General features: G+C 35.6%; 3 protein-coding genes across 3 annotated transcripts; all 3 read left to right on the forward strand.

Moving 5' to 3' along the window:
• The first annotated feature begins 1,183 nt into the window (after positions 1 to 1,183).
• LOC140037842 (uncharacterized mitochondrial protein AtMg00310-like) lies at positions 1,184 to 1,747 on the forward strand. Its single transcript, XM_072082985.1, has 2 exons — positions 1,184 to 1,432; positions 1,517 to 1,747. The coding sequence occupies exons 1-2, from the start codon at positions 1,184 to 1,186 to the stop codon at positions 1,745 to 1,747; spliced, it is 480 nt and encodes a 159-aa protein (XP_071939086.1).
• A 2,833-nt stretch (positions 1,748 to 4,580) lies between these two features.
• Positions 4,581 to 5,480, forward strand: LOC113734775 (uncharacterized). Its single transcript, XM_027261447.2, has one exon. The coding sequence runs from the start codon at positions 4,784 to 4,786 to the stop codon at positions 5,201 to 5,203; it is 420 nt and encodes a 139-aa protein (XP_027117248.2). The 5' UTR covers positions 4,581 to 4,783; the 3' UTR covers positions 5,204 to 5,480.
• A 6,519-nt stretch (positions 5,481 to 11,999) lies between these two features.
• On the forward strand, positions 12,000 to 20,332 carry LOC113734776 (probable methyltransferase PMT19). The gene is made up of 6 exons (XM_027261448.2): positions 12,000 to 12,945; positions 15,373 to 15,583; positions 15,897 to 16,194; positions 17,691 to 18,080; positions 19,015 to 19,092; positions 20,049 to 20,332. The coding sequence occupies exons 1-6, from the start codon at positions 12,241 to 12,243 to the stop codon at positions 20,248 to 20,250; spliced, it is 1,884 nt and encodes a 627-aa protein (XP_027117249.2). The 5' UTR covers positions 12,000 to 12,240; the 3' UTR covers positions 20,251 to 20,332.
• Positions 20,333 to 24,836: the final 4,504 nt, after the last annotated feature.

Raw genomic sequence — 24,836 nt, forward strand, 5'->3', positions numbered from 1 at the left:
ACAGCATTCATGAGATACTTGAGGGGATTCCAACAAATATCACAGATTAAATGAACAGAATCCTTGTCAGACCTGTGGATGAACATGAAATTAAGACGGCTGTGTTTTCTATGAATCTCAATAAAGCCCCAGGAAATGATGGTATGTCACCATTTTTTTATCAAACTTATTGGGAGATCATTAAAAATGATATTGTTGAGGCAGTTCAAGCTTTTTTCCATTCAAGTCAGATGCTCAAATCCATAAACCATACTATTGTCTCCTTGATTCCCAAAATCCCCATTCCCATTGGCTTAATGCACTATAGGCCCATTAGTTTGTGCTCTGTTCTATGCAAAATCATCTAAAAAATTCTAGTGAATAGGCTCAAACCTGTTTTAGATAAGTGCATAAGCAAAAACCAGTTTGCTTTTGTGGCAGGCAGACAGATTCTTGATAATGTTATCCTAGCTCATGAGCTCCTACACAATCTGAAAAACAAAAGGAAAGGGCATATGGGATGCATGGCTGTTAAATTGGATATGTCTAAAGCCTATGATAGAATCGAATGGGATTACTTGAGAGCTATGATGGACAGAATGGGATTTTGTGAAACTTGGATAAATTGGATAATGAAATGCATTACTACTGTGTCTTATTCTTTCAGTGTTAATAGAGAAGCAAGAGAGTTTGTAAAGCCAGACAGAGGACTAAGGCAAGGTGACCCTCTGTCACCTTACCTTTTTCTCATTTGCTCAGAAGGTTTTCAAGTCTACTTAGAAGAATAGAGGCAAATCAAACAATGACAGGAATGAAGATCAGCAAAAATGGACCTGCACTAACCCATCTTTTTTTTGCAGATGATTCACTGATATTGAGCAAAGCAGATCAACAGGAGGCCAAAAAGTTGAAGCCAATTTAAAAAATGTATGAGGCAGTTTCAGGTTAGCTTATCAACTTGGAGAAATCCTCAGTGTTTTTGCTAAAAAACACTGATCAGAGAATATTGGAAGCAACAAAGGAGGAGTTGGGAGAGATTCAGGCAGTGAGTCAAGGGAAATATCTGGGATTGCCAATGATAATCACATAGACCAAAGAACAAATATTTGGCTTCATAAAGGACAAGATCAGAAAGAAAATGGATATCTGGAAAACAAAATTGGTAAGCCTAGCTAGCAAGGAAACTTTGATAAAAGCAGTGACAATGGCTATTCCAACTTATGCCATGTCTTGTTACAAACTCCCAAAGAAGCTACGCAAGGAAATCTGCTCCATGATGGCAAGATGCTGGTGGGGACAAAACAACAAGAAAAACAAGCAACATTGGATAGCATGGGAAAAATTCACCAAGAACAAGGAAGAAGATGGAATGGGATTCAAGGATATTCAAATGTTCAACAAGGCTTTGCTGGCAAAACAAGTCTGGAAAATAATGACACAACCAAATCTTTTGGTAAGCAAAATATTAAAAGAGAAATATTTTCCAGAAGGTTCAATGCTAGAAGGCAAAGTGCCAAAGAGTGCATTCTGGATTTAGCAAAGTCTAATGAGTGCTAGAGAGGTTATCGAAGATTGCTGTAAAAAGAAAATTGGGAATGGAAGAGGCACTAACATCTGGAAGGACAAATGGATTAACAATGACAGAGGTGGGAGGATAAAGACACAGAAACCAAAGGGAAGTGACATGCAAAAAGTCTCACAACTCATGGTTCAATATAGATGGAACAGGACTCTGATCTACAAAGTCTTCAACAAGGAGGATGCATAACACATCCTGAGCATTCCAATAAGTTGGTCTAACAGGGAAGATAGCATGATATGGAAGCACAACAGCAATGGTCAATACACAGTGGCAAATGGATACAAAACTTTGCAACAAAAGGAAAAGGAAAAGAAGGCAGAGAAGCAAAGATGAGGGTTGCAGCTCTCAACAAACAGACAGGGAACTATGGAAAGCACTATGGAAGATGCCTATTAAACACAAAATGAAAATATTTGTGTGGAAATGCATCAACAATGGGTTACTAGTCAAGGCTCAAATTTTTAACAGAACAAAAAAAGGAGATCCTGTATGCTGTGGGTGTGGAGAGAGTGTGAAGACCATTGAGCATGTGCTACTGCAGTGTAAGAAAGCAAAGGAAATCTGGAAATTTGCATTGGTACAATGGGATAGACTACAAGACCAAGCTGGATGCTTCAAATAGTGGTGGAACATGATGATGAATGCAAGAACTAGGAACGAAGGTGAAGATCACATAGCCTTGACAGTTAATGTGCTTTAGCAGATTTGGAAAGATAGAAATGCAAGAATTTTCAACTCCTCACAACAGGAGCCGTTTAAAGTTAGTGAAAAGGCAACTGAGGAATGAAAGGAACACATGGAAGCAATTCAACACAATCTGAGAAAGAGCACAGCAGAAACAAGAAGGTAAACTGGAAATGAACAAGGGGAACAAATAGATGCTGAGACTATAATTTTGAAGCTTGCAGTCCAACACCAGAAGGAAGACAAATCCTTTGGCATTGGCATCACAGCTTTGAATACTGCAAACCAAGGGATAACAGCTTGGTCACTAAGAGAGAGACAGTCAGGGAACAAAGATCAAGACCTGGCAGAGGCAGTGAGATTATGCATGGTCAAGGCAGCAGGGAAAGGATGGAGGAAAATCAACATACGATTTGAAAACAGAAAGATGATGACACAATTTCAGAATGGGAAAGATGGGAATATAGCAATAGCTGCTATTATGGAGGATGTCCAGCAAATGTCCTTATGGTTTCGAATGTGCTCTTTTGAGAGGTTGAATGAAGGTACTGATAGCTTATGCTACAGTTTGAGCAAAATTGCTCTTTTGAATTTTTGTGACATGGAGTGGAACTATGCCATTCCATAGTGCTAAATGCACTCTTGTAAATATCGGAGCCCTTGCTCCAAAATTGTATTGTTTATGATGATATAAAATTCTATCGTTTCGAAAAAAAAAATTAATCTCATCTATCGAATTTCAAATTAAACCCATCCCCACCATTAATTGCACTCTTCAATCAAAACTGTGATCGTAGGAGCCCCAGCAATTTTCTTGTATGATATTATCAGTTAAGTTTTGCTTCTTTCAAATGTATCCATTAATAGAAAAGAGAGCTTTATCTAGATCATCAGCTGGCCACTACAGTAAGCAAACTATAATTCTTACCTTTAATACAATATTTATTATATGGGTTTTTTCTAGCAGTGCCCATTGGGCATCCGTTGACATACTTAAAATTCATCTAACTTACCATATATATACATATATTAACAATTATTATCTTTTCTTGTATTTATATGCTTTTCCTATCTAATCTTACTTAACCTTTCTTGTATTTATTTATTTTTTCTAATTATTTTTATATTTTAAAAAATATGATACCTAAAATATATCTTAACGAGTGCTCACGGACCCTTATTATCATCATATGTGTACGAGTTAAAAGGTGAAAATGTAAGAAGCATGTACTTTTAGAAAATTTTTGGTAGTCTCTCCTTTGTCTGTTGACTGTTTCCCATGGCATTATTGCAGTCAAAATGTTAGTTCCATTTAGCTCACCAATATCCATTGAAAAGAGATGGTCAAATAGATCTTCATTCGGTTTTTTTTTATCGTTCAAATTCTAGAAGAGAAAATAGTAACTTGTATTTCCAATCCCAAAAATTTAATGGTGCCAAATAAAAGTTTGAAAAAACTGTGCTAGTTTTTGTTGCGATGTCCATTAATTATGCCTCATAAATAGATGGGGATCCTATCTATAAGGCTAAATGGAGATTTCTATTTGGCAAATAGGAATAAATTGTGAAAATTATTTTCAAAAAATATTTCAAGATATTAATAATTTATTTTATGCTTAGTATGAGCTATATATAAATATTTAATTTTGAATTTACATGTTGATCTAATGATAAATTAATAGCACATTTATCTACTCAACAATATCAACCTAATGGTGTGCCCAAATTAGGTTTGTAATATTTGATAATTGAGACATAAATCTCACAAATTTCACTTCTATTTCGAAAAAAACTGAATATTTGGAAGAAATTCAGTGCAATAAATGATGAACAAAAAGAAAATCTCACAAAATCTTTTCCCTTATAAAACTACTAGTCCCTTTCTAAAGAAGAATTTTTACTATTTTAATTGTAGAAAAATATATTCCTTTTGTCTCAGTTTTTCATCACTTTTTTAAATTTTAACTTTTCAAGAATAACATATGGATTTGTTAGAGTTTTCGTTTCCTAATTTATTATCCAAAATTTGAAATTTGAATCTGAAATATACATGACATACAATTTTGAAAGAAAGAGACAATATTGAAAAATGTGATAAATAATAACTTTAATTTTAGTAAGATAATAATAAACAGTAACTTTAATTTTAGTAAGATAACAAATATTTTGAGACTTCTCAAAATGAAAATTATAACACTTTTAATGAGACAAGAAAGGAGCATTAAATGTTTTTTTCAATATTTTCTATTAAAAAAGGGAAAAAAAAAAGGAAAAAGAATATTTATAGAAAGCTACCATTACCAGACACGGGGACAGATCACCTAACAATAACAGCTTCTCAAGGCAGTTGAGAAGTTCCACCTCTTGGTTAAAAAACGTCGCCGTTTCCTCTTTTGTCTGTTTCCTCCTTTTGCCAGTTACCCACATAACAAAGCTTAGAATCTTAAAAAATTCTTCAAAGCACCATAGAATTCTCTGAAAAACGTCTCAAAATTCAAGCCCTAGAAATCTCTAGAATTTTCTAGGGCTTAATTCATCATGCCTCTGATGTCAAAATCATCCAAAATCCAATCCATCTTCTTGCTCCTCACCGTTCTTTTCATCGCCGTCCGATCGTCCCAGTTCAATCCGCTCTTGTTACCCTCGGATCTTGCCCAAAACAACAACAACAACAACAACGATGGATATGATGATCATCTTTGCCCTCGGGTCACGGAACCGGCACCGGATTCTTGCCCCGTGAAGTGCTTCCGGACCGACCCGGTTTGCGGGGTTGACGGAGTAACCTACTGGTGCGGCTGCGCTGACGCACATTGCGCCGGGACGCGTGTGGCTAAATTAGGGTTTTGCGAGGTGGGAAATGGGGGCTCCGGGTCTGTTTCTGGGCAAGCCCTCTTGTTGGTGCATATTGTTTGGCTCATTCTGCTTGGAATCTTTGTGTTGTTCGGACTTCTTTGAATTGGATGGTTGTTTTGTGGGGGTTTTTTTTTGGCTATTTCGCGGCTGCTATTGGTTTGATTTCTGGTGGAGAGAGGTTATAAATTTCGTGATTTTTTTTATGTTATATTGCTAATGAATTTACTGATGTATCGTTGTATATGTGTGTAAGTAGGGACGTCCATTGATTACATGAAATTAGTGTTCTATTCTTTGGCTATTTGGTAGAAATGATGATATTCATTTGTATTTCTCAAGCCTACTTTGGTTCGTCGATATCAGGATTTGATGTTTTTAATTTGTCGATTTACTAGCTGTTTTGATTATTATGCACTTAAGTCGTCCCAGTTTGGTGAATTATGAAATGGAGTAAATTCTAGGTAAGTGAATTTGGTTAGACCTTGCTGGATTATTACAATGCAATAAGACCTTATGAAGTTCATGTCGAGAGCAAAAGGAATGGCAATGAACTTATGAACTGCAACAGTAAAGGAGTACATAATCTATGGCTTAATAGAAAATGGATGCGAGAAAGGTTTCTAACATTTTTAAACATTTACAGACTACTGCGAGTCTTTGATTGTCTCTTCAGAAGATACACAAGCAGTTGCTTCTATAGACTAGTGCTTTTGAGAAGCCTGGGTTATATCAGCAATTTACTGTTTTTGTAGCATAAGTAAATGCAGAGCAAATTTTATGCAGAGCTCAGGATGGCGTTGAGTGGCCACATGTTTATTTTGTTTCTATGCATACCTGTTAGGAATTGCATTCTCGGAATACGGGAGAATTTCTGGAGCTGTGAGTTAGGTGACTGATAAGTGTGCTTGCTTGCCATTACTCAGTTGTTCTATATGCTGTGTGAATGTTCATCAGTTGTTCATGATGTCGGAGAAGCAATTAACATTTCAGTCATTTTTTTTAATCTGTTGTTTCAGTTAGATCATATATTTAATATGTAAAGCATGGAATTTCATCAGCCCGCTGAAATAGCGTTTGATTTAACTTAGTTTGGTTTGCCTTTTCTATCTCTCTGCTTTATAACATTTCTGTAGATTCCAGATATCTATCGGGTAGTTGTGCCAAGAAAACAGAAGTAGGTTGCCACGTCGTATGTTTATTATCAGTTGATGTACATTTATCTGTTCAATCTTAAAGAGGGAGATCCAAAAGGATAAGATAGGGAAGAGTTCTGTTTAATTAGCTTGTCCTTTGTTCCCCACCTGCTTCAGATCACTAATGGCATTTTCCAGTTTTCTATAATCATGAGTGCAGAATATCAGTTGTCCTCTGTTAAGGATACGTTATCTAAAATGTCTCTCTAGTTGCAAGGTTTGGAGCTTCCCCAAATGGACAATAACATATTGACAATGACCATTGCTCCAAGAGACATAAATGGAGATCAAGTAAAGTTTGTGCTTGAAAGAGGACTTCTAGCTATACTTGAGGACTTGGTGCATATAGGCCCTTCCAGCAACGTGTTTTGATATGGTTCATTGTTCGCGCTGCCTTATTCCATGTGCTGGAAAAAGGTTTGAGGGCAATGTGCCCAAAGACCTACCAATCCTCTTCACAGTTCCCAAAAGTTAATTACTTGGAGAGCTCCCTAGTTTTTGATAATCGTTGTGATCGTGCCTGGAAAGTTGGGTAATCAAATTGTGTCTAGCCTATGAACAAGAATGGCAACTTGCTGGTGTTCACGTAGTGGATGAATGCTGCAATTGTGGCAACTAGTGTAGTTCCGTAATGATATTTGCCATTTAGAAATGGTGCGTCGGTGACCAATTTTACAACTCACCTGTTTCATTTTCAAGCAAAACTACCTTTGTGATCGGATCCTCCACCTCTTCTTATAACAGTTGGTTCTTTGATTGATTTTTGAATTTCCATTTCAAACTTTGTCCTAACCGAAGACAATACTTGTTCATATGATGCATTGCTGGATTATTTTGATTTGCAGCTAGGTAAGGTAGGTTGAATCATTTTGGTGATATTGTTATTATGTTCTTTGTATTTTCTTTAAGGGTAGGGGTAGGGTTGATGTCTCTAGGTCTTGATTATGAATCTGGATTCTTTTGGTTGGATGCACCTTGAATGTGGGGACGACTATTCATATCCAACATGGATCTGTTCATGTAGTGGAACCTGGATCTTGCTTGCAACTGTAGTGGAACCTGGAGCTTGTTTTTATACACTATGAATGCATGTAGGCTACATATACATCACACCTACATGGAAAATGTGGAAAATGTTTTCCATGATGAAACGAGGAAGGCTTAGAGAATGCTTAAAGATCTTGACACAACTCTTTATATTGTTCTCGTGGAGGATCAGTTGGAAAACGATTGTGTTTCATTCTTGATATGTAGCTGCCGTCTGAAGTTGTGACAGGGCCAGATGTGGTCCGAACTTCTATATGTGGCCTTGAGCTTCCACCAGCAATGCATACACATATCTCTTGAATCATAGATGGAATTAGAAAATTTCTTTTGAGCTAATGTCCAATTCCTCTCATTCTGCAAATAAATCGATGTGTTGCGATTTAGTGAACATTGATTTGAGCAAGTTTAACTTGTTATTGATCCACATTGGACTTGATATTTTTAGCAACTAAAAAATATTGCCTATTCGTAAGTTCCAACTTCTCCAATTTTCCCTCTAATTTTAAAAATTACATGGACCTCCCCTAGCTTATTCAATTACCAAAAATGACCTTCACTTTCTAGCTATTTTAAATAAAAAAAAATTGTATTCTTTAAAAAAAAAGAAAAAAAACATATTCAATTTTTTTTTTTTTGCAACTCTCAAGACAATTGCCGATTGGAAAAGCTTATTTAGTGGATGCTTTGGTTAGGAATGTTATTCAGAGTAATTGATAATATAGAAGTGGAAGTAAAAACCATGGCATATAAAGAGATGTGAAGCCTGCCAGCCGATGGGTTTTGAATTGTTGAATCATCTTTTTATGTGTTTTTGATTTTTTGGAACAACTTACTTCATAGGATTATGATGATAAATGGAATTGTTAGTGGTGGCGTGGCTCTAAGGTAGAAAAGAAGATTATTTGGAGGGTTTTTTTTATTGTCTTTTTCTTTTTTCTGATCTAGTTAAGTTGGCGGCCTGTGATAGTAGTAATGGAGGTGGCTTTGATGGTGGTTGTGGAGGTAGAAAATTGTTAGTGTTGATAGCTTTGGTGTTATAGAGATGAATGCAAAAGAGGCTTTTTTTTTTTACATTTTTAACATGAAGGGTTTTTTTTTTTTTTGGATTTTCATTTGAAATTCGTGCGTTTTTTAAAATTTGTTACACAAATAGTAAATATAAGAGAAGTTAGAGTAATTTTTAAAATAATAGGAGAATTAGGTAAAATTATCAGTAAGCTCAAGAGATGATTATGAATTATGTAAAGATAGAAACAGGATTAAGAAGTATGTACAACGATTATTGAGTGTGTTTAGATAGCTCAATTTTGCTAAATAATATTTCGCTTGAATTATACATATATTTCCCAATCCACCCATTTATATTTTCAACCACGTTTTTATGTCACATATATTATATTACAAAAAGTGTTACAGTACTTATTCTAAATAATATTTCAAATAATACTCTATCTAACGTTTTTTTAAAATAATGTCCAAATAATAGGAATCCAGATCAATCTTTCCCATCATAGATGCATGAAGAATAAGGCTGTTTTTTTTTTCTTTTTTAAGATTTTGAATCTAAAACCTCCTACTTATAATTTTTTTCACTTTACCACCTAATCCAACCCCTTCTCCTCGAATAAGGCTAGCTTGATTATAAGTTTGCCTGTCAAATTTTTAGAATATTCTAGTATTACACCACTTATTTATAAGGAGTTTTACAGTGTCTTTTGAGTACCATACCATTACATATCAATTTACCGCTACTTATTTTAATACTCCAGTTTTTTAATACACACTAATCTACCGGTCCTCGAACCATAGTTTTCTTTCCGCCCAAAAATCCAACATTTGATGGATCTTAATGGTTTCTTAATCCTTTCCACATAATTCAAACTTACTTGTTAGGCAAGACAAATCCAAGTACTCAAATACTTTTTTTCTGTTTATTTTTTCCAAGTCCACCAATGTTTTGAAATTTGAACCGGACTAGCCGGTTCGGCCAAGCAAATTATGAACCGATCATGACTTTTGGTCTGATTTTATATTTAACTCAGGATGTCAAATGAATAGATCAAATCTAGTCAAGAGCCAATCAAATTGGTAAAAACCGATAAAAAATCGACATTTGAACTGGTATTTCACTAAATATTTCTTTTTTTTTGTATATTAATTTTATCCAAGTAATTTAGTATTAAAATAATTAAAAAATTTTAAAATCATTGAATCGGAGTTTAATCTGTACGAACCGAAAGGTCATCCAGTTCACTTGCTGGTTTAGATTTGAAAACATTGTAGTTCATAATTTTGTAAGAGTAGAAGTAATGATATTCTTAGACCTGACAATTGCGTAATTTGGTTGTTGGGTCAATTTTGGGTTGGATAATAAAAATTCAAATATATATTTGGGCGGTTTGGATATTTGTGTTGGGCACCCATTACCCAACTTAAATTTTAAAAACAAATAAAGAAATTATGATTCAGATACATTGAAAAGGAACCGTGTTAACGCAAACAACTTGCATCTTCCAATAGAGATAATACAACTATATAAGTCTTTTCACCCTTCGCCATCTTCCAATAGAGATCAATATACATCATGAAATACTTCTAAAACAACGCGTTAATTATAAGGTCGGTTGAATTAAGATATAAAAATATAAGGCGCTCTTTCTACCCTTTCCTTTCTTTTCTTTTTCTGGATAACAAACAAAAATTATAAAAGAATAAGAAAGTAACTGGAAATTTTGGTGGAGAAGTTAATGCTGCGTTAATTTCCACAAGAATTTTCAAATGAATTGGATAGTGACATTTGAACTAATTGGTTGAGAATTGTATCTCTCTCATCAAAATTTCAGTTTAATTAAGGCGTGATTGGATCTTTTATAGAACTAGAAATATGTTTGGTACAGCTAATACTAAATCAAGTAACAATACTTGAAAAATCGTATATTGGTATACCATTTTTTCATGCTATATCCAATCTGAACTAAAATTGTTGCTTCGATCTCTTAGTTTGGACCAAAGCTATATCCACTATCCAATTTAAAAATCTTTACTTGTATAAAAAATAATGAGTTCATCCAAATAATAAACAGTTAGTACGTGCGTGTATTTGTGAAAGTATATCGGTGTGTATTTTAGTGTATAAAAATAATGTATTTCTAAAGAATTTAAAAAGTGAGTGTGTGCTTGTATCTGTGAAAGTGTTTTAGTGTGTGAAAAAAATTTTTTGTGTGTAAAAATGTATTTGAGAGAATTTATGTATCAAAATTTATTAATTAATATATTTGGTCATATTTATGTCATGAATTTGAGATGATCTAATATGATCTAATCCAAAATTAACCCAATCTAAAATTGGACGGATTGGATATAACCCATTTAAATGAAAACCCAATATTAATCTATCCAAAATCTGTCCCAATCCACTCAATTGTCCGGTATATATATTCCTAGCGTTAAAGTTGGAGATACCCGCCTAGAAAGACAAATCTTCAAACCCATTGTTAGGCACCTCAAGAGAGAGGTTGGTCCGCACACTCAATTTAGACCATTTGTCCCCAATATTGCTCAGGTCTAGTTCCTACTTGATGATAACGCATGCCTTTGCTCACCACAAATTATTTAGTTGCTCGTCTCTCTCTTTTTTTTTTTTTTGTGTAAAGATCAATTGTGAAGAAATAACAAGAAGCCCATATATTGTATGAAGAAATGATGGATGAATATCGAAAAAACCAATGGTTTTGGTTGATAATTTAAAAATAAGTCGCATCATTCGAAGATAAAATACACTTCTATTTCCTTCAGATTTTCCCGTATTTTGTTACTGCCAATTGAACTACAGTCATAGCATCAAACCTATGTTACATGTTTTGAGGAAACTTATTTCGAAGGCCTTGGATAGAGATTCATCATTAGCATAGGTTTGATAAACTTATTTCAACTACCTTAATCAATTGTGGTTAGCATATTTTGTAGATTAAAAGCAGTATTATCAGAATATTCAGGTTTGATCGTAGCACGAGAAGAAGTTATTGTGTAGTGCCATGTGTACTGATGTAAATCAGTAAGTAACAATTAGGGGTGCAAATGAGTCGAATCGAGTTTTGGTCTAATCGAGTCGAGAATCAAAGTAATTTTATGAAGTTCAAACTCGAACTCGAGGTCGACGAGCTCTCAATGTAAAACTCAAGCTCGAGCTTAAAAAACCACAAAAATTAAAATTTTATTTTTAAAAAATGAATAAAATAATAATTTTTCTTAATAAATAATAAAATATTAAATATATATATATATAATTTTATTATTAAAATAAAAAAAATAATCGAATCGACTTACAAGTTAACGAGTTAAATATTTTTTAACTCAAATTTGACTTGATCAACTCCAACTCGACTCAAACTCATACCAAATTCGAGTCAAGCTCAAACTCGAGCCATCGTTTGATTGGTTTGCATCCCCGTAGCAATCAGACGTAAGAGTGAAAGATGGAAACAAGCAGTACCTTAAACTTGCTACTACCTAATTAGGTGATCAGATGGACCCAATCATGTAGGATGTACATATGAAACAAAAGCACATGAGGTCATAGAATTTGGCCTTTTTGACTTTTTCTTTGTGGTCCTATGTTCTCTACTTGATTGTCATTGCTACTTGATTGCCATTGCTACTTCATCTTGATCTTGACATAATTCATCCTCACAAGAGCAGAATATAGAAATTTCTTAAGAGGCTTAAAGAGCTTATGATTTTGGCTTGTATTTCAGCATGTGGACTATATCCCAATTTTAGATATTTTTTTAACATTCCCCAATCCTAATTCCCAATTCTCTGATCATTGACAAATGGTCACTCTGTCAGTGACTCTTTATCTTTCTTCTGAGTTGCCATTTTGTTAGCCAGGCTCAAAAAATGCCTACTCTACCATCACCAGCAACATTCAAATCACCTGCTCAGAACCTTCTGAGGAAACCACTGCGCAAAATTCTGCTACTCACCATTTTCTGCTCTTTCTCCTACTTCATTGGCTCCTACACCAACGCCCCCTACTCCAGCTTTTCACATTCTACAGCTCGTCTTGAAGATACAAATTGTGATTTTCAGGTCAAGAAGTACAGCCTTAACACAAGCCGCAAAGGTGTTCAAGAATCACTCAACTTTGGGCCAAAGCACACGCTTGTTTTCCCACTGGAAGACACCCCAGAAAGCCAACATCTGCCTTATCCACCCTGCCCGAAGAATTACACAAACTACTGTCCCTGTCAAGACCATAATAAGGAAAGGTTGTTTTCTGCTGAGAGAAGGTTTCACAAAGAGCGGCATTGCCCGGAAAAAGGTGAAAAATTGAGGTGTTTGGTGCCAAAGCCAGCGGGATATAAGAGGCCATTTTCATGGCCTATGAGCAGAGATTATGCTTGGTTCAAGAATGTGCCTTTTAAGAGCCTAATAGAGTCTAAGAAGACCCAGAATTGGGTAAGATTAGAAGGTGCCAGGCTATTTTTTCCGGGTGGAGGGACTTCTTTTCCCCAAGGAGTTAAGGGTTACATTGATCAATTGAAACGTGTAGTGCCGCTCAACGCTGGTGCCATAAGGACTGTGCTTGATGTTGGATGTGGGGTGAGTATAATTCGGAATTTTGGTCACAATTCTAAGTTGTGGTATGAGAATGAGGATGGCTTTGCCTTTTTGAGTTCATTCTTTATTAGTTTCAATGAGGTGGGAAATTGTGATACGTGTGGAAATTGTGCTTCTCTGAGCTTCTTGTCAATGTTTAGAATCACAGATATGTGAATTAAGCTGGATTAAAAACTTAAATCCTTCAATTGTTTTGCTAAATTAGCTGCTGACCTAGAATACTCATTTTGCTTACAACTTTTGCATCTTTTTTCAGTAAGCTACTATCTTCAAAATACACATTCTAGTGTGTCACACTTTATAATTTTCCACCTTCCTGGCTAAATGCATCTAGGTGAAGCCATGAGTCTGCTATGCAGACATTGTTCATTAGGGTAGTTAATTACTAGCTAACATATTATGAATGCAAATCAAATAGGGTTATACTACTCCAAAGAGAAGGAACTTTTGTTTTTTAAACTGTTTGGCCTGCATAGGCATCTTTTCTTGATTCCTCTAGACTCCAAGAGAGTAACTTCTCATTTGGATGCATATTCGAATCCTCTCTTTGAAATTGATCTAAGGGAATTTAATGTTAATCAGAATAAGGGAGTCTTAACTTTTTTGTCATCTTCGAAAAGTTAATTGGTGAATTTCTCCACAGAAGCTAATCATTTGGTTTGATGAATTTGAGCATGTCGTCCCCCAAAGGGTTGAGTGAAACTCTCTTCAGTTTGACTGGTGAATCAGATTTTTCTGGACCATGGTCATAAGTTATTTCAGTCTCCTTTTACAATTAGAGAGGATGCCAAATACTTTATTGGAAGATGTTGAAATATGAGGTGCTACCAACAATTTACTGTTTTGGTAGGATAAACAAATGCAGTGGAATGGTACTTTAGTTTTCTGGTGTTTCAGAGTATGACTGTGACAAAAATGAAAAAAAAAAAGCTAAGATCACAGACATTAATGAACTTTTATTCTGTTCTTGTCTCCATTCAACCCTGCAAGATTTTCATTGTATTCATTTAATAATCAACATATTTGACAATAATAGGCATATAGCTGCTAGCATTTTTAGTTTTCCTGTGCATAAATTTGTTCTGGACCAGGAGCAGATTTTGTGCTTAGTTGAATAATAAGATGGCTACTGCTTGGTCAGCGATTCACTTTTCTTCTATGCATACCTGATAGCATTTTCATTTTTGAAATACGCAAGAATTTCTCAAGCTATATGTTGGGTAACTGACGAGTTGACTTGTGGTACTTCTTTGTTTCTATATGCTGTTGCTAATGTTAATCAGTGGTTCATGGCGTAAGAAAATGCATTTGTCTTTTAATTCTATTTTTGATCTGTTGTTTCATTTCGATCATACATTTAGTATTCAGAGTATGGAATTAAAACAGCTAGCTCAAATGCCTTGTCAATTTTGTAGTCCTTCAGGTCAACACAAACCAGAGCTATAAAGTAATTTTTTGTAGAAAACAATCAACCATTTATATTGCGGAGACAAGTTATTCATCTGTAATCATTTTAGGTAAGTTCATGTTGTTGCTAAGTATTATTGCAATCACTTGGTAAATTAAGATTGTTAGTGATCAGAAATATCCAAAGACATGAAACCTTGTCTCAACCGGAAGGGACTGGGGATGAGGACACTAAGAATTATTTCACATAGCAGTTGGCCTCATGTTGACTTGATTTTTTTAGACAAATGCTGCACTGCAGTTGATACTATCCCCAGTATCTGATTTGAGGTAAATTGTTGAATAACAAATACTCCTTTCTTGAAACTTCATTCTTTGAGCAATGGACTACATTTTGCTGATGCTCAAATCCTCTTTTATTAGCTCCAAGTAGATTTCTGTTCTTCCCCTCTAGATGCATTTAAGATTTACAGGGAAAAAGCCGTGACTAAAGGAGCAATGCAGCTGAAACTCTTTCTTCTTGAATCAATCACTGGACCTTCTTTTATCATTATGGGGGCCTTAAAACATTGAATTTGCAATTGGCACATAAATAGAGGTCCACCTTCATAGAGCCTACTATTTTTACTATTCAGTTATAGTTAGCTTCTCCTTTTATCGTGTGACAAGTAAAAGGTTCAAGGATGTCAATATTTTCTATTTCTCAGATTTATAACAATTTGGACAGCTGCCAAATAATAATCTTCTAGTTATTAGTACTTGAATTATATTTGTTTAGCAACACAAGCTTCTAGTGCCAGCTCTAAAAGAATAAGATTTAAGAAGCTCTGTTTTAGTTATGATCTGGCAAGAAGTTGTTTTACCGTGTTTATTTGTCGTATTTTGTTTAGTACCTCCTTCAGTTTATTATTTGACATTTCCTGTTGCTATCATCTAAAGCAGAATATCAATTATATCAGTTGTCCACTGTAAAGGATAGGTGATAAAAAATGTTATTCTCAGGTTGCAAGCTTTGGAGCCTCTCTAATGGACTATGACATATTGACAGTGTCAATTGCTCCAAGAGATGTACATGAAGCTCAAGTGCAATTTGCACTTGAAAGAGGTGTTCCAGCTCTTCTTGGAGTACTTAGCACATATAGGTTGCCGTTTCCATCAAGATGTTTTGATATGATCCATTGTTCTCGCTGCCTTGTTCAATGGACAGACTATGGTATACATGCTTATTTCTAAATTTTATGCAATGGTTCATAAACATTCAACCAAAGCTAATTTCTGAAGTGCAAAATGTGCTTTTATTGAGTTAACTTGTACTTGTTTGACTTTGTATGTTTTCTTAAATGTATTGGTGACGACTAAATAGTATATCTTAATAATACAATTCTTGAATCTAGCATCTTCATTATTGATGAATATGTTGCCCTGATGGTCTTGATAACTATGACCACAAGAAAATCTCTCTTGTTTTGGTTGAAGACTAGGTTATGACAAAGGAATTTCTCTTACTTTCTGTTGTAAAATCTCAGGTGGGCTATATCTCATGGAAATTGACCGACTATTGCGTCCTGGTGGATACTGGGTGTTGTCTGGACCACCTATTGGTTGGAAAATCAGCTACAAGGGTTGGGAAAGAAAGGCCAGTGATCTTGAAATGGAGCAAAAAAAATTGGAAGATCTTGCCAGAAGGTTGTGCTGGAAAAAGATTCGAGAGAGTGGTCCAATAGCAGTGTGGCAAAAGCCTACTAATCACCTTCACTGTGCCTCAAAATTAAAGACTTGGAAAGCACCTAAGTTCTGTGTTGATGACTATCCTGATCATGGCTGGTAAGTTTAGTATTCAAAATTTCATCTAGCCTATGAAATGATGATGACAACTCACAGGTGTTTGTGTAGTGGGTGAATGCATTCTCTGGCAATAGTCCCATTTGGAGTTCTGCCATTTAAAGAAGATGCTCTAGGGACAAATTCTGTGAAGTTACCTTTTAGTTAGCATTATTGGTTAGAGTATAATTCACAATGTGACTATAAATATGTTAAGACATTTCATTCAAACATAGATTTCTTGGTGATCAGATCCTCCACTGCTACTTTATCGTTGTTGGTTCTTTCTGAGTTTTCTTTTCAAACATCTTCCTGGCTAAGACAGTACTTTTTTCATCTGATTAATTGTTGTTAAGAGTATTTTGATTTCAGGCGGAGTAAGGGAAGGGAGAGTGAATTTAATGATTGTCATTATTATTATGTTGTGTTTTTTTTGTTAAGGTAACTCTAATGCTGCTTAGTTGTATGGTTGATAATCTGGATTTGTTTGGTTGGGTCCAATTTGCGTGTGCAGATGACTGTTCATAATCAATCTGGATCTGTTAAGGTAGTTTAGTACACCAAAATCTTATTGAATCTGGATCTTTCTTCTGAATCCAGGGGAACCTGGAGCTCATTTCCACTATAACTACATGTCAACAACCAATAGAGCTTTCTACATTTAGAATGTGGAAAAAATTTTTATGATGAAATTAAGACGCCTAGAATGCTCCAAAATCTTTGAAACAAATCTGTGTATGTTATATAAGGGTGAGAAGATCGAGTGTACCATAGGAGTTATCAGCTGGAAAACAGATTTGGTTCAAAATTTTCATTTGTGACTAGAAATGGTGACAGGCCTAGATGTGACATGAACTATCTTTTTGAAATCATAGTGGCAAACCATCTCTGTGCAGCAAGAAAGCTTATTTTGCAACAGTATATATTGTTTGCATTTGTCTTCAAAAGTCCAATATAGTCGAAGGTCTATTTTTTTGTCTTTGACGATCATTTTCCTTTTCCTTCACCGCCTTCCCACCTCTAAGACAAAAAGGTTTTGACTTTAGAAACTATTAATCTACATGAAAACTTTTACATGCCAAGGCACACCGCTTTTCTGTTATGCTATCATATTCATTTACCTGTCTTTGGCTGATTTTATCACCTTATAATTATTTCCCTAGAGTTGTGTTCCAAGTGATGGAGGAATATTGTTGTAGATATATTGCTGCCATTAGAGATCCTTAATATATCACTCTCTTTCATAGTGGAAGGAGAAGGTTTTGGCACATGTACTTAAGTTAATCGATTGCTTGAAACAGCAGACAGTAAAATGGAGAGGTTTCCCTTTTCTGATGTGTTTAAAGAAATAAAAGTTGAACTAGCCGTCTAGGCTTTTGTTTATTCTCCTTGTCACTGGACATTGATGTCCCATAAACAATTACTGTGTAAGCTATCTCTCTAGAAAATAGCTGCTTGACTATATTGATCTATTTATTTTATTGCACAATCATTTTTAGGTACATGAAGATGGAAGCGTGCATTACTCCTCTTCCAAAGGTGGAACATATACGCCATACATCTGGAGGGTCCCTTGAGAAGTGGCCTACAAGGTTAAAAACTGTTCCACCAAGGATAAGAAGTGCTACAATTGAAGGGATTACAACAAAAACCTTCAATGAGGATGATCAGCTCTGGAAAAGAAGGGTTTCGTACTATGGGAGCGTTCTCAAATATCTGAATCGTGGACGATATAGGAATATCATGGACATGAACTCAGGCTTAGGAGGTTTTGCAGCTGCTCTTTCACAGTATCCAGTTTGGGTCATGAATGTGGTTCCTTATCACGCAAAGAATAACACACTTGGTATTGTCTACGAACGTGGCTTAGTTGGAACCTACATGAACTGGTAAGGCTGGAGCAAGATTTCTATGTCCTGTTCATTCCTTATATCAGTAAAAAGTTTAGTTGTTCTTCTCATTTCCCTTTCCTTACCTGTCTGTATTAGGTTTCTCTTTTATGAATACTGATGCCTTCACCCTTCAGCCATTAAAAAAATGTGCATAGGAGTAGAGGTTTTCTTACTGTTGAAAAGCTAGCACGGTTAAGTTTTCTCTCTGTTAGCAATCACATGCAACATGCAACAGAATAGAATAGAGATATATCTGTTTGAATTACAGATATTTGCATATAGTCATGATGGTTCATTGACATTTGACAGTTGTCAAGTGTTGCATAATGGGCTTATGCTGCTAAAGGCCTAGATTATGGATCAAGTGAAGTTGATTTGTTGGACTTTTCATAGAATGTCATTCTCTACAAGCCATAATTGAATAAAATTAAAATTGTTTCTTCTGCTTCCTGGTAAGCAGAAAAAGAAGATCAGAGAAAAAAATGCATAGAGTAAAATGAAGAATAAAAAGTTGCTGATTATGTTAGCTCTGGTTGTGTGTGTATCTTTTTCCAGTCATTGCTTTGCTTCAAAAAATATCACGAGTTCAACTTTTTAGGAGAAGCCATAAGCTGTAAATCATTTTTTTTGTTGTGCACTGCATGTACAAATATTCAAAGCATCATGGACTGTGCCTTCCTCCGGAATAGGGTAATAAGTTTGTCATCTGTATGTAAGTTATTTACTTGCTTTTTGGTCATAACTACTAAGTGATCTGATAGAGAATGAAGATAATAAACATAAAATGATAAGTTTGTCAACTGTATGCCACTTATTTATTTGTGTTTTGGTCATAACTACTAAGCGATCTGATAGAGAATGCAGATAACAAACTTTTCTCCCTTCTTCACCTTTAAAAGTTTTCTGGATTCTTACAATTTCTTGTGAACAGGTGTGAGCCCTTCTCCGCATATCCAAGAACTTATGATCTAATACATGCAGATGGTTTGTTTAGCATGTATATGGAGAAGTAAGTTCCTACTGATATTGTTACTATTTAACTGTTATATCTATGACTAATTCTCGAGCTGAATGTGATTAGAAGAATGAATGCCCATAAAAAATCAGCTTAATACATTAGCAATTCAGTCTTAACATGCTAGCGTCAACCTTAGGTTGCCTTGTGCTATTCATTTCAAACAGGAATTCATTTTTGGTCAGTTCCAAATAGGAAAAATTAGATCGTTGGATGCATTACGAAGATTGAGAATTCATCGATTGTGTACTTTATTAGTTTCTAGGATTTCGAAGTTTCTTCATTAGGACGGAGGAAATGAAAACAAACATCAACAAAGTATGTCAAGAACTTTTATTCTACAGTACATCTGACAAATGCAGCTTTAAGAAGGCATTCATAAGAAAAAAGGGTTTACAGTAAACTTGTCAAATACTTGGTTATGGGTTCCTCCTTTCTAGTATAAGTTGCTAATGCAATACACTGAACATCATAAGAATCTGAGTGAATGTGTTCTCAATGCAGATGTGTTTATGGTGCTTGAGTGTTTCCAAGGTTTATTCTAATGATTCAAGAACTTGTAAAGAGGCTTTCAAATTCTTAAACCTATCCTTATGGTCTGATAAGATCTTTAAATAGCATTTAAAGCAAACTCCATTCAACTGGAAACTAGAGAACAGAGTCAATTACTTTCATTACATCTTCCTGAATGGTTAAATTGAAGAATTCCTGCAGGTCCAGAATGATGTACATTACCAAATGATTACATGCTTTTGTACATCTTTATTTGTGAACCAGATGCACTTTTTCCACTCATTCTTAGAATGGCAAGTTTTCACATTAAGCGATCATATTTACTGCGGTTGACTGGATTATGCTCTGCATTTTGGAGACAGAAAAACAGATTCAAATTGAATAAAGAAACATTATTTGTAAACTTAATGATTATAACTTTATCTTCATACGTGCAGGTGTGAAATACTTGACATTCTTTTTGAGATGTATAGGATTCTTCGGCCAGAAGGGGCCATTATTATAAGAGATCATGTTGACGTCATTGTGAAGATAACAAAAGTTACGGATAGGATGAAATGGAACAGTAAGATTTCACACAATGAAATCAGCTCTTTCCATCCTGAGAAGATATTGTTTATTGATAACTCTCAACAATAATGTCTTGCTAATTATACTTCTTATCTGTCTTATTATTCATGCAATATCTTGATGAAGTGAAGAATATCACAGCATTATCTTCTGTAGCCCTCTGGTTGGAGCAATACCTGTTTGTTAGTCCATAAAATGTCCTTAAGAATCTAATCATGCTAGAAAGCCAATGAAGTTCTGAGACTTGGAGCCTGCTTGAGCTTTAAATTCAAAGGAATTCATATGGCAGTAAACATGAGTCCTGGGACTTTCTACCTCTATCGATCCTTACCTTTTCAATATCTGACAAGAAGGGGCTTTGAACGAAAGAAGTCTTCTTTTCTTGTGTGATCTAACCAAAGATCCTTCAGGTTGTTTAAATCTTGAGGCTAGGCCAATGCTTATATAGAGTTAAAAAAAGGAAGTTATCAGATTTTCAAAATTTCATTGTTCTTCTACAATTTCAGAGTGATAAATCTCCTAATGAAGATGATCAGGAGACTAACTTGGTTCGGGATGTTATTATTCGACATGTTACAGAATTAATATAGGAATTTATTATGAATAGCTTGATTATAGGGATATCTTAATTATAGGACTCTGGCTGGTTGTCAGTTAACTTTCCTAACATAGAGGTGTTAGTTCGTGTATATATATGTAACATTTTCTCTCAATAAAGATGTGAAAGATATTCTATCCAAAATTACCATCAAGGTTAGGGTCTTTGTCCGTTGCCAGAAAATTCATTAGTCATCATTCGCTTCATCTGGTTCTGTATAGCACACATCTGTGTTTTATTTTTCACTCTTGTTTTAAAGAGTTCAGATCTGTCCTTTCTTTTCTGTTAATTTTGAACCCATGGTAGAAACAAAATCCGTCGTTAACTCTGATATGGCTCCTGTGACGTCTAAGATCATGGACCACAAATTCAATAATTCTAACTATCTTGATTAGAGTAAAATGGTTCGTAGATTTGCGAAGTATTGATAAAGATAATCATCTGACTGATGATCCTTCAAAAGATGGTTCACGACAGACATGGTTAAGGGAAGATGCTAGATTGTTCCTGCAAATACGGAATTCTATTGACAGTGAGGTAATTGGCTTAATTAATTACTGTGAATTTGTTAAAGAGTTAATGGAGTATTTAGAATTTTTGTATTCTGGTAAAGGAAATATTTCTCGCATATATGAGTTGTGTCAACCCTTTTATCGTGCAGAAAAACAAGTAAGTCCATCATGACTTATTTTATGGATTTTAAGAAAACTTATGAAGAGTTTAATTTGTTATTATCGTTTAGTTTTGATGTGAAAGTTCAGCAAATTCAACGGGAATAGATGGCGATTATGAGTTTTTTGACTGGTTTTTCACCTGAATTTGAAGCTGCTAAATCTCAAATTCTTTCGAGTTCTGAGATCTCATCCTTGCAAGATGTGTTTAGTAGGGTATTTCGCACAAAGAATTCTCAATCTGTTCAGTCCAGCAGTGCTCTTGTTGGCCAAACTAACAAATATGAATTTGGAAAACAACAACAATACAAAGGTGATGGTAAAGAAATTGACACGCGGGGACAGAATGCAGAAGTGATTGTGTGTCACTATTATCATAAGTTAGGTCATATGAAGCGTGATTGCAAGAGATTGCAGTACAGGAACCAGAGAACTCAATCCACGCATATTGTTTCTACCAATGATGCGATTAACCATGAAAAGTCTGTTACGATTTCTGCAGATGAATGTGCTAAATTTTCTCAGTACCAAGAATTATTAAAGTCTTCATCTACTCCTGTAACTGCTATCACTGAGTCAGGTAAACCAAACACATGCCCTGTGTTCTCGTTCTCCAAATAGGTAATTGATTCTGGTGCCACAGATAGGACTGATGTTGGATCGAATACCTTGACTCGAGCTCGCAAGCTAGTCGGTCAGCACCTCGACTCGAGCTCGAGTTGCTTGATAGAAGTAGCGAATCGAGTTCGAACTTTAATATTTTACACTCGAAAGCTCGACGAGCCTAATCGAGTTTTTTTCTAATACATATTTTAATTTTTATTATTATGAAATGTCAATAATATCCTTTATTTAAAATTATACGTAAAATATTAATTTTTATTACGTGAGCTCGAATAGGCTCGATTGAGTTTGATTTGAATTGATTAGATTTAATTAAACTCGAGATCGAGTAACGTAAATTGACGTCGAGTTCGAGCTCGAGTTTGAATTCTAAAAGCTCGATGAACTCGAGCTCGATCTCAAGCTTAGTTATTTTACTTACTACTCGAGCTCGATTCGATTCGAACGCACCCCTAGCCACGGATCATATGACAGGTAATTCTAGTTTATTTACTCCCTTTCAGCCACACACATCTGCATTTACAGTTACCTTAACTGATGGGTCAAAATTTCGTGTTCTTGGATCAGGTTCAGTTAACCCCACTCCATTAATCTCATTGTCATCTGTCTTAAGTTTTCCTGAGTTGTCTTTTAATCTAATTTCTGTGAGTAAACTTACTCGTGTCCTTAATTGTTCTGTCCAATTGTGATAGCCCCACCTTCCCCTAAGGCGAACCAGAGGGGTTAGCGGACTGCCTGCCCAGCTCTCGCCAGGACTAACGGTACAGTTTACGTCAATCTATAACGTTTCGGAACATATCGTTGCGCGCAAACAAGTCAAAATCGCAAAATAAAAAAAAATGAAAATTGAAGCCGAAATGAATAGCAAAATGCCCGCCAGAATCCGGCCAGAACCTGGCCGGATTTCCGGCCGGATTCTCGGCCGGATACTGGGCCAAGAGCAAAACCCAAAACTTTTTTTTTTTTTTTCCTTCCATCACAATCCGGCCGGCAATCCGGCCAAGATCCGGCCGGATTGTCTGGCCGGATACCCGGCCGAGAGCAACTGGTCGGGTTCCATTTTTCCCCAGGCAATCCGGCCTGCAATCCGGCCAGTTTCTGGCCGGATTCCTGGCCGGATTCGCCACTGTTTATCCTCGGCAAAAATTTCCTTTTCCGTTTGAAGTCGTATCGATCCGAAATCAATCCAAACACTAACCAAACATATATATACATTGGAAATCAACATTTACAAGCCAAACGGCCTACCAAAGTATCCATTTAGTTCATACATATCCAAGTGGCCAATTACACACCAAACATTGGTGGAATCAAAGTACTTAGGGTTTTCACCCTCAAGGAGCTATTCAAAATACATATACATAAGTGTGCATAATAGCAAACCAGAAATTCGAAAATGGCCTTAGCCATGGCCCCCATATAGAAAACTGTTTTACACTCATTATGCGGTAATGGCACAACTCTCATTACGAATATCGGTTGGGGGTGTAAGACCCACCGTCTCGAAGCTATGAAACAGGGCTACAATAATGTAGAAGACCACTCAATCCAGTTCGTAACACAACTAGGTCAACTATGCCAAATACTAACCCAGAATTCCTAAAACAGGTTCGCAAAACACAAAAAAACTGTAATCGGTATATCTCAGTCCTTACAAGTCCAAATGCCGAAATTCCAAAGGCATATGTTAGCTAAGACACTCAGCTACATTTCATCAGAAGACACCAACTCCAAAATCCAAACCAATTCCAGTCAAAATAGCCAATTACTATCGCAGTTTTCGCATTCTGGTCAAAGCAGAACAGCTACAGTAATTTCGTCATAACTCATTCTACATTAATCCAAATGACCTGAAATTTTACAGGCACATCAACCTCATCAATACCTACAACTTTCATGTTTTGAGCAAAGTCAAATTCGGCCTCTAACACAGTGATCTAAAACCGGACAGAATTGGGGCTTCAAGAACCCTAACTTTCCAATTTTTCCATCAAAATCCAAAATTAGTTGCATTTTCCTATCCAATACACCTCATAGAGTCATTATCAACCATTACAATTCATCATACAAGCCCCCAACATCAAGATCATATTAAACTAGGAAAATTCTCAATAAAATGAAAACTTCACCAAAACAACCCAAATCAAGAAACAAATCACATATTACTTCTCTCATGCCCCCATTAAGCACAAAATAAGCATCATTAGAGGTAGTAGAGTGTTTCAAGCTTCACTTACCAAGAACCAAGAGAGAGAGGGATGTTGACCACCTTAGGCCTTCAAACAAAGTTCACCAAACAACTTACTATCACTAGAAGGAAGAGTTTTATGGAGTGGAATTGGATGTAACCAATGGTTTTGGTTGATTTGCTCCAAGTAGAAGCTTGAATGTTGAAGAAAGTTCCTTCCTTCCTTGCTCAAGGTGGCCGGCCAACAAGAGGTAAGAAAATGGTGAATTTTGGTGAAATTTTGGATATTTAATCCTTGGGTCAAAAGGTCAAAAAAATGTCAAAAGGTGAATAGTACTTCTTAAGTCACAACCAATGAGATTGTGACACATGGCACCTTATTAAATGCATTCCTATCCTTCTTTTCTCTCTCACATCAATCACTTCACACACTCCACTTATCTCTTAACACCCGATAAATTATACACAGTATCCGAAACTTAACCTTATTGGCCGAATTTTTTCGAACTTTTCGCACTAGTGGGTCCCACGTCCACTATTTACTCTTAATTTTCTAAAAATTCTCCAATGCTAG

Source organism: Coffea arabica, chromosome 3c (genome assembly GCF_036785885.1).
Source record: "Coffea arabica cultivar ET-39 chromosome 3c, Coffea Arabica ET-39 HiFi, whole genome shotgun sequence".
Classification (NCBI taxonomy): Eukaryota; Viridiplantae; Streptophyta; class Magnoliopsida; order Gentianales; family Rubiaceae; genus Coffea; species Coffea arabica.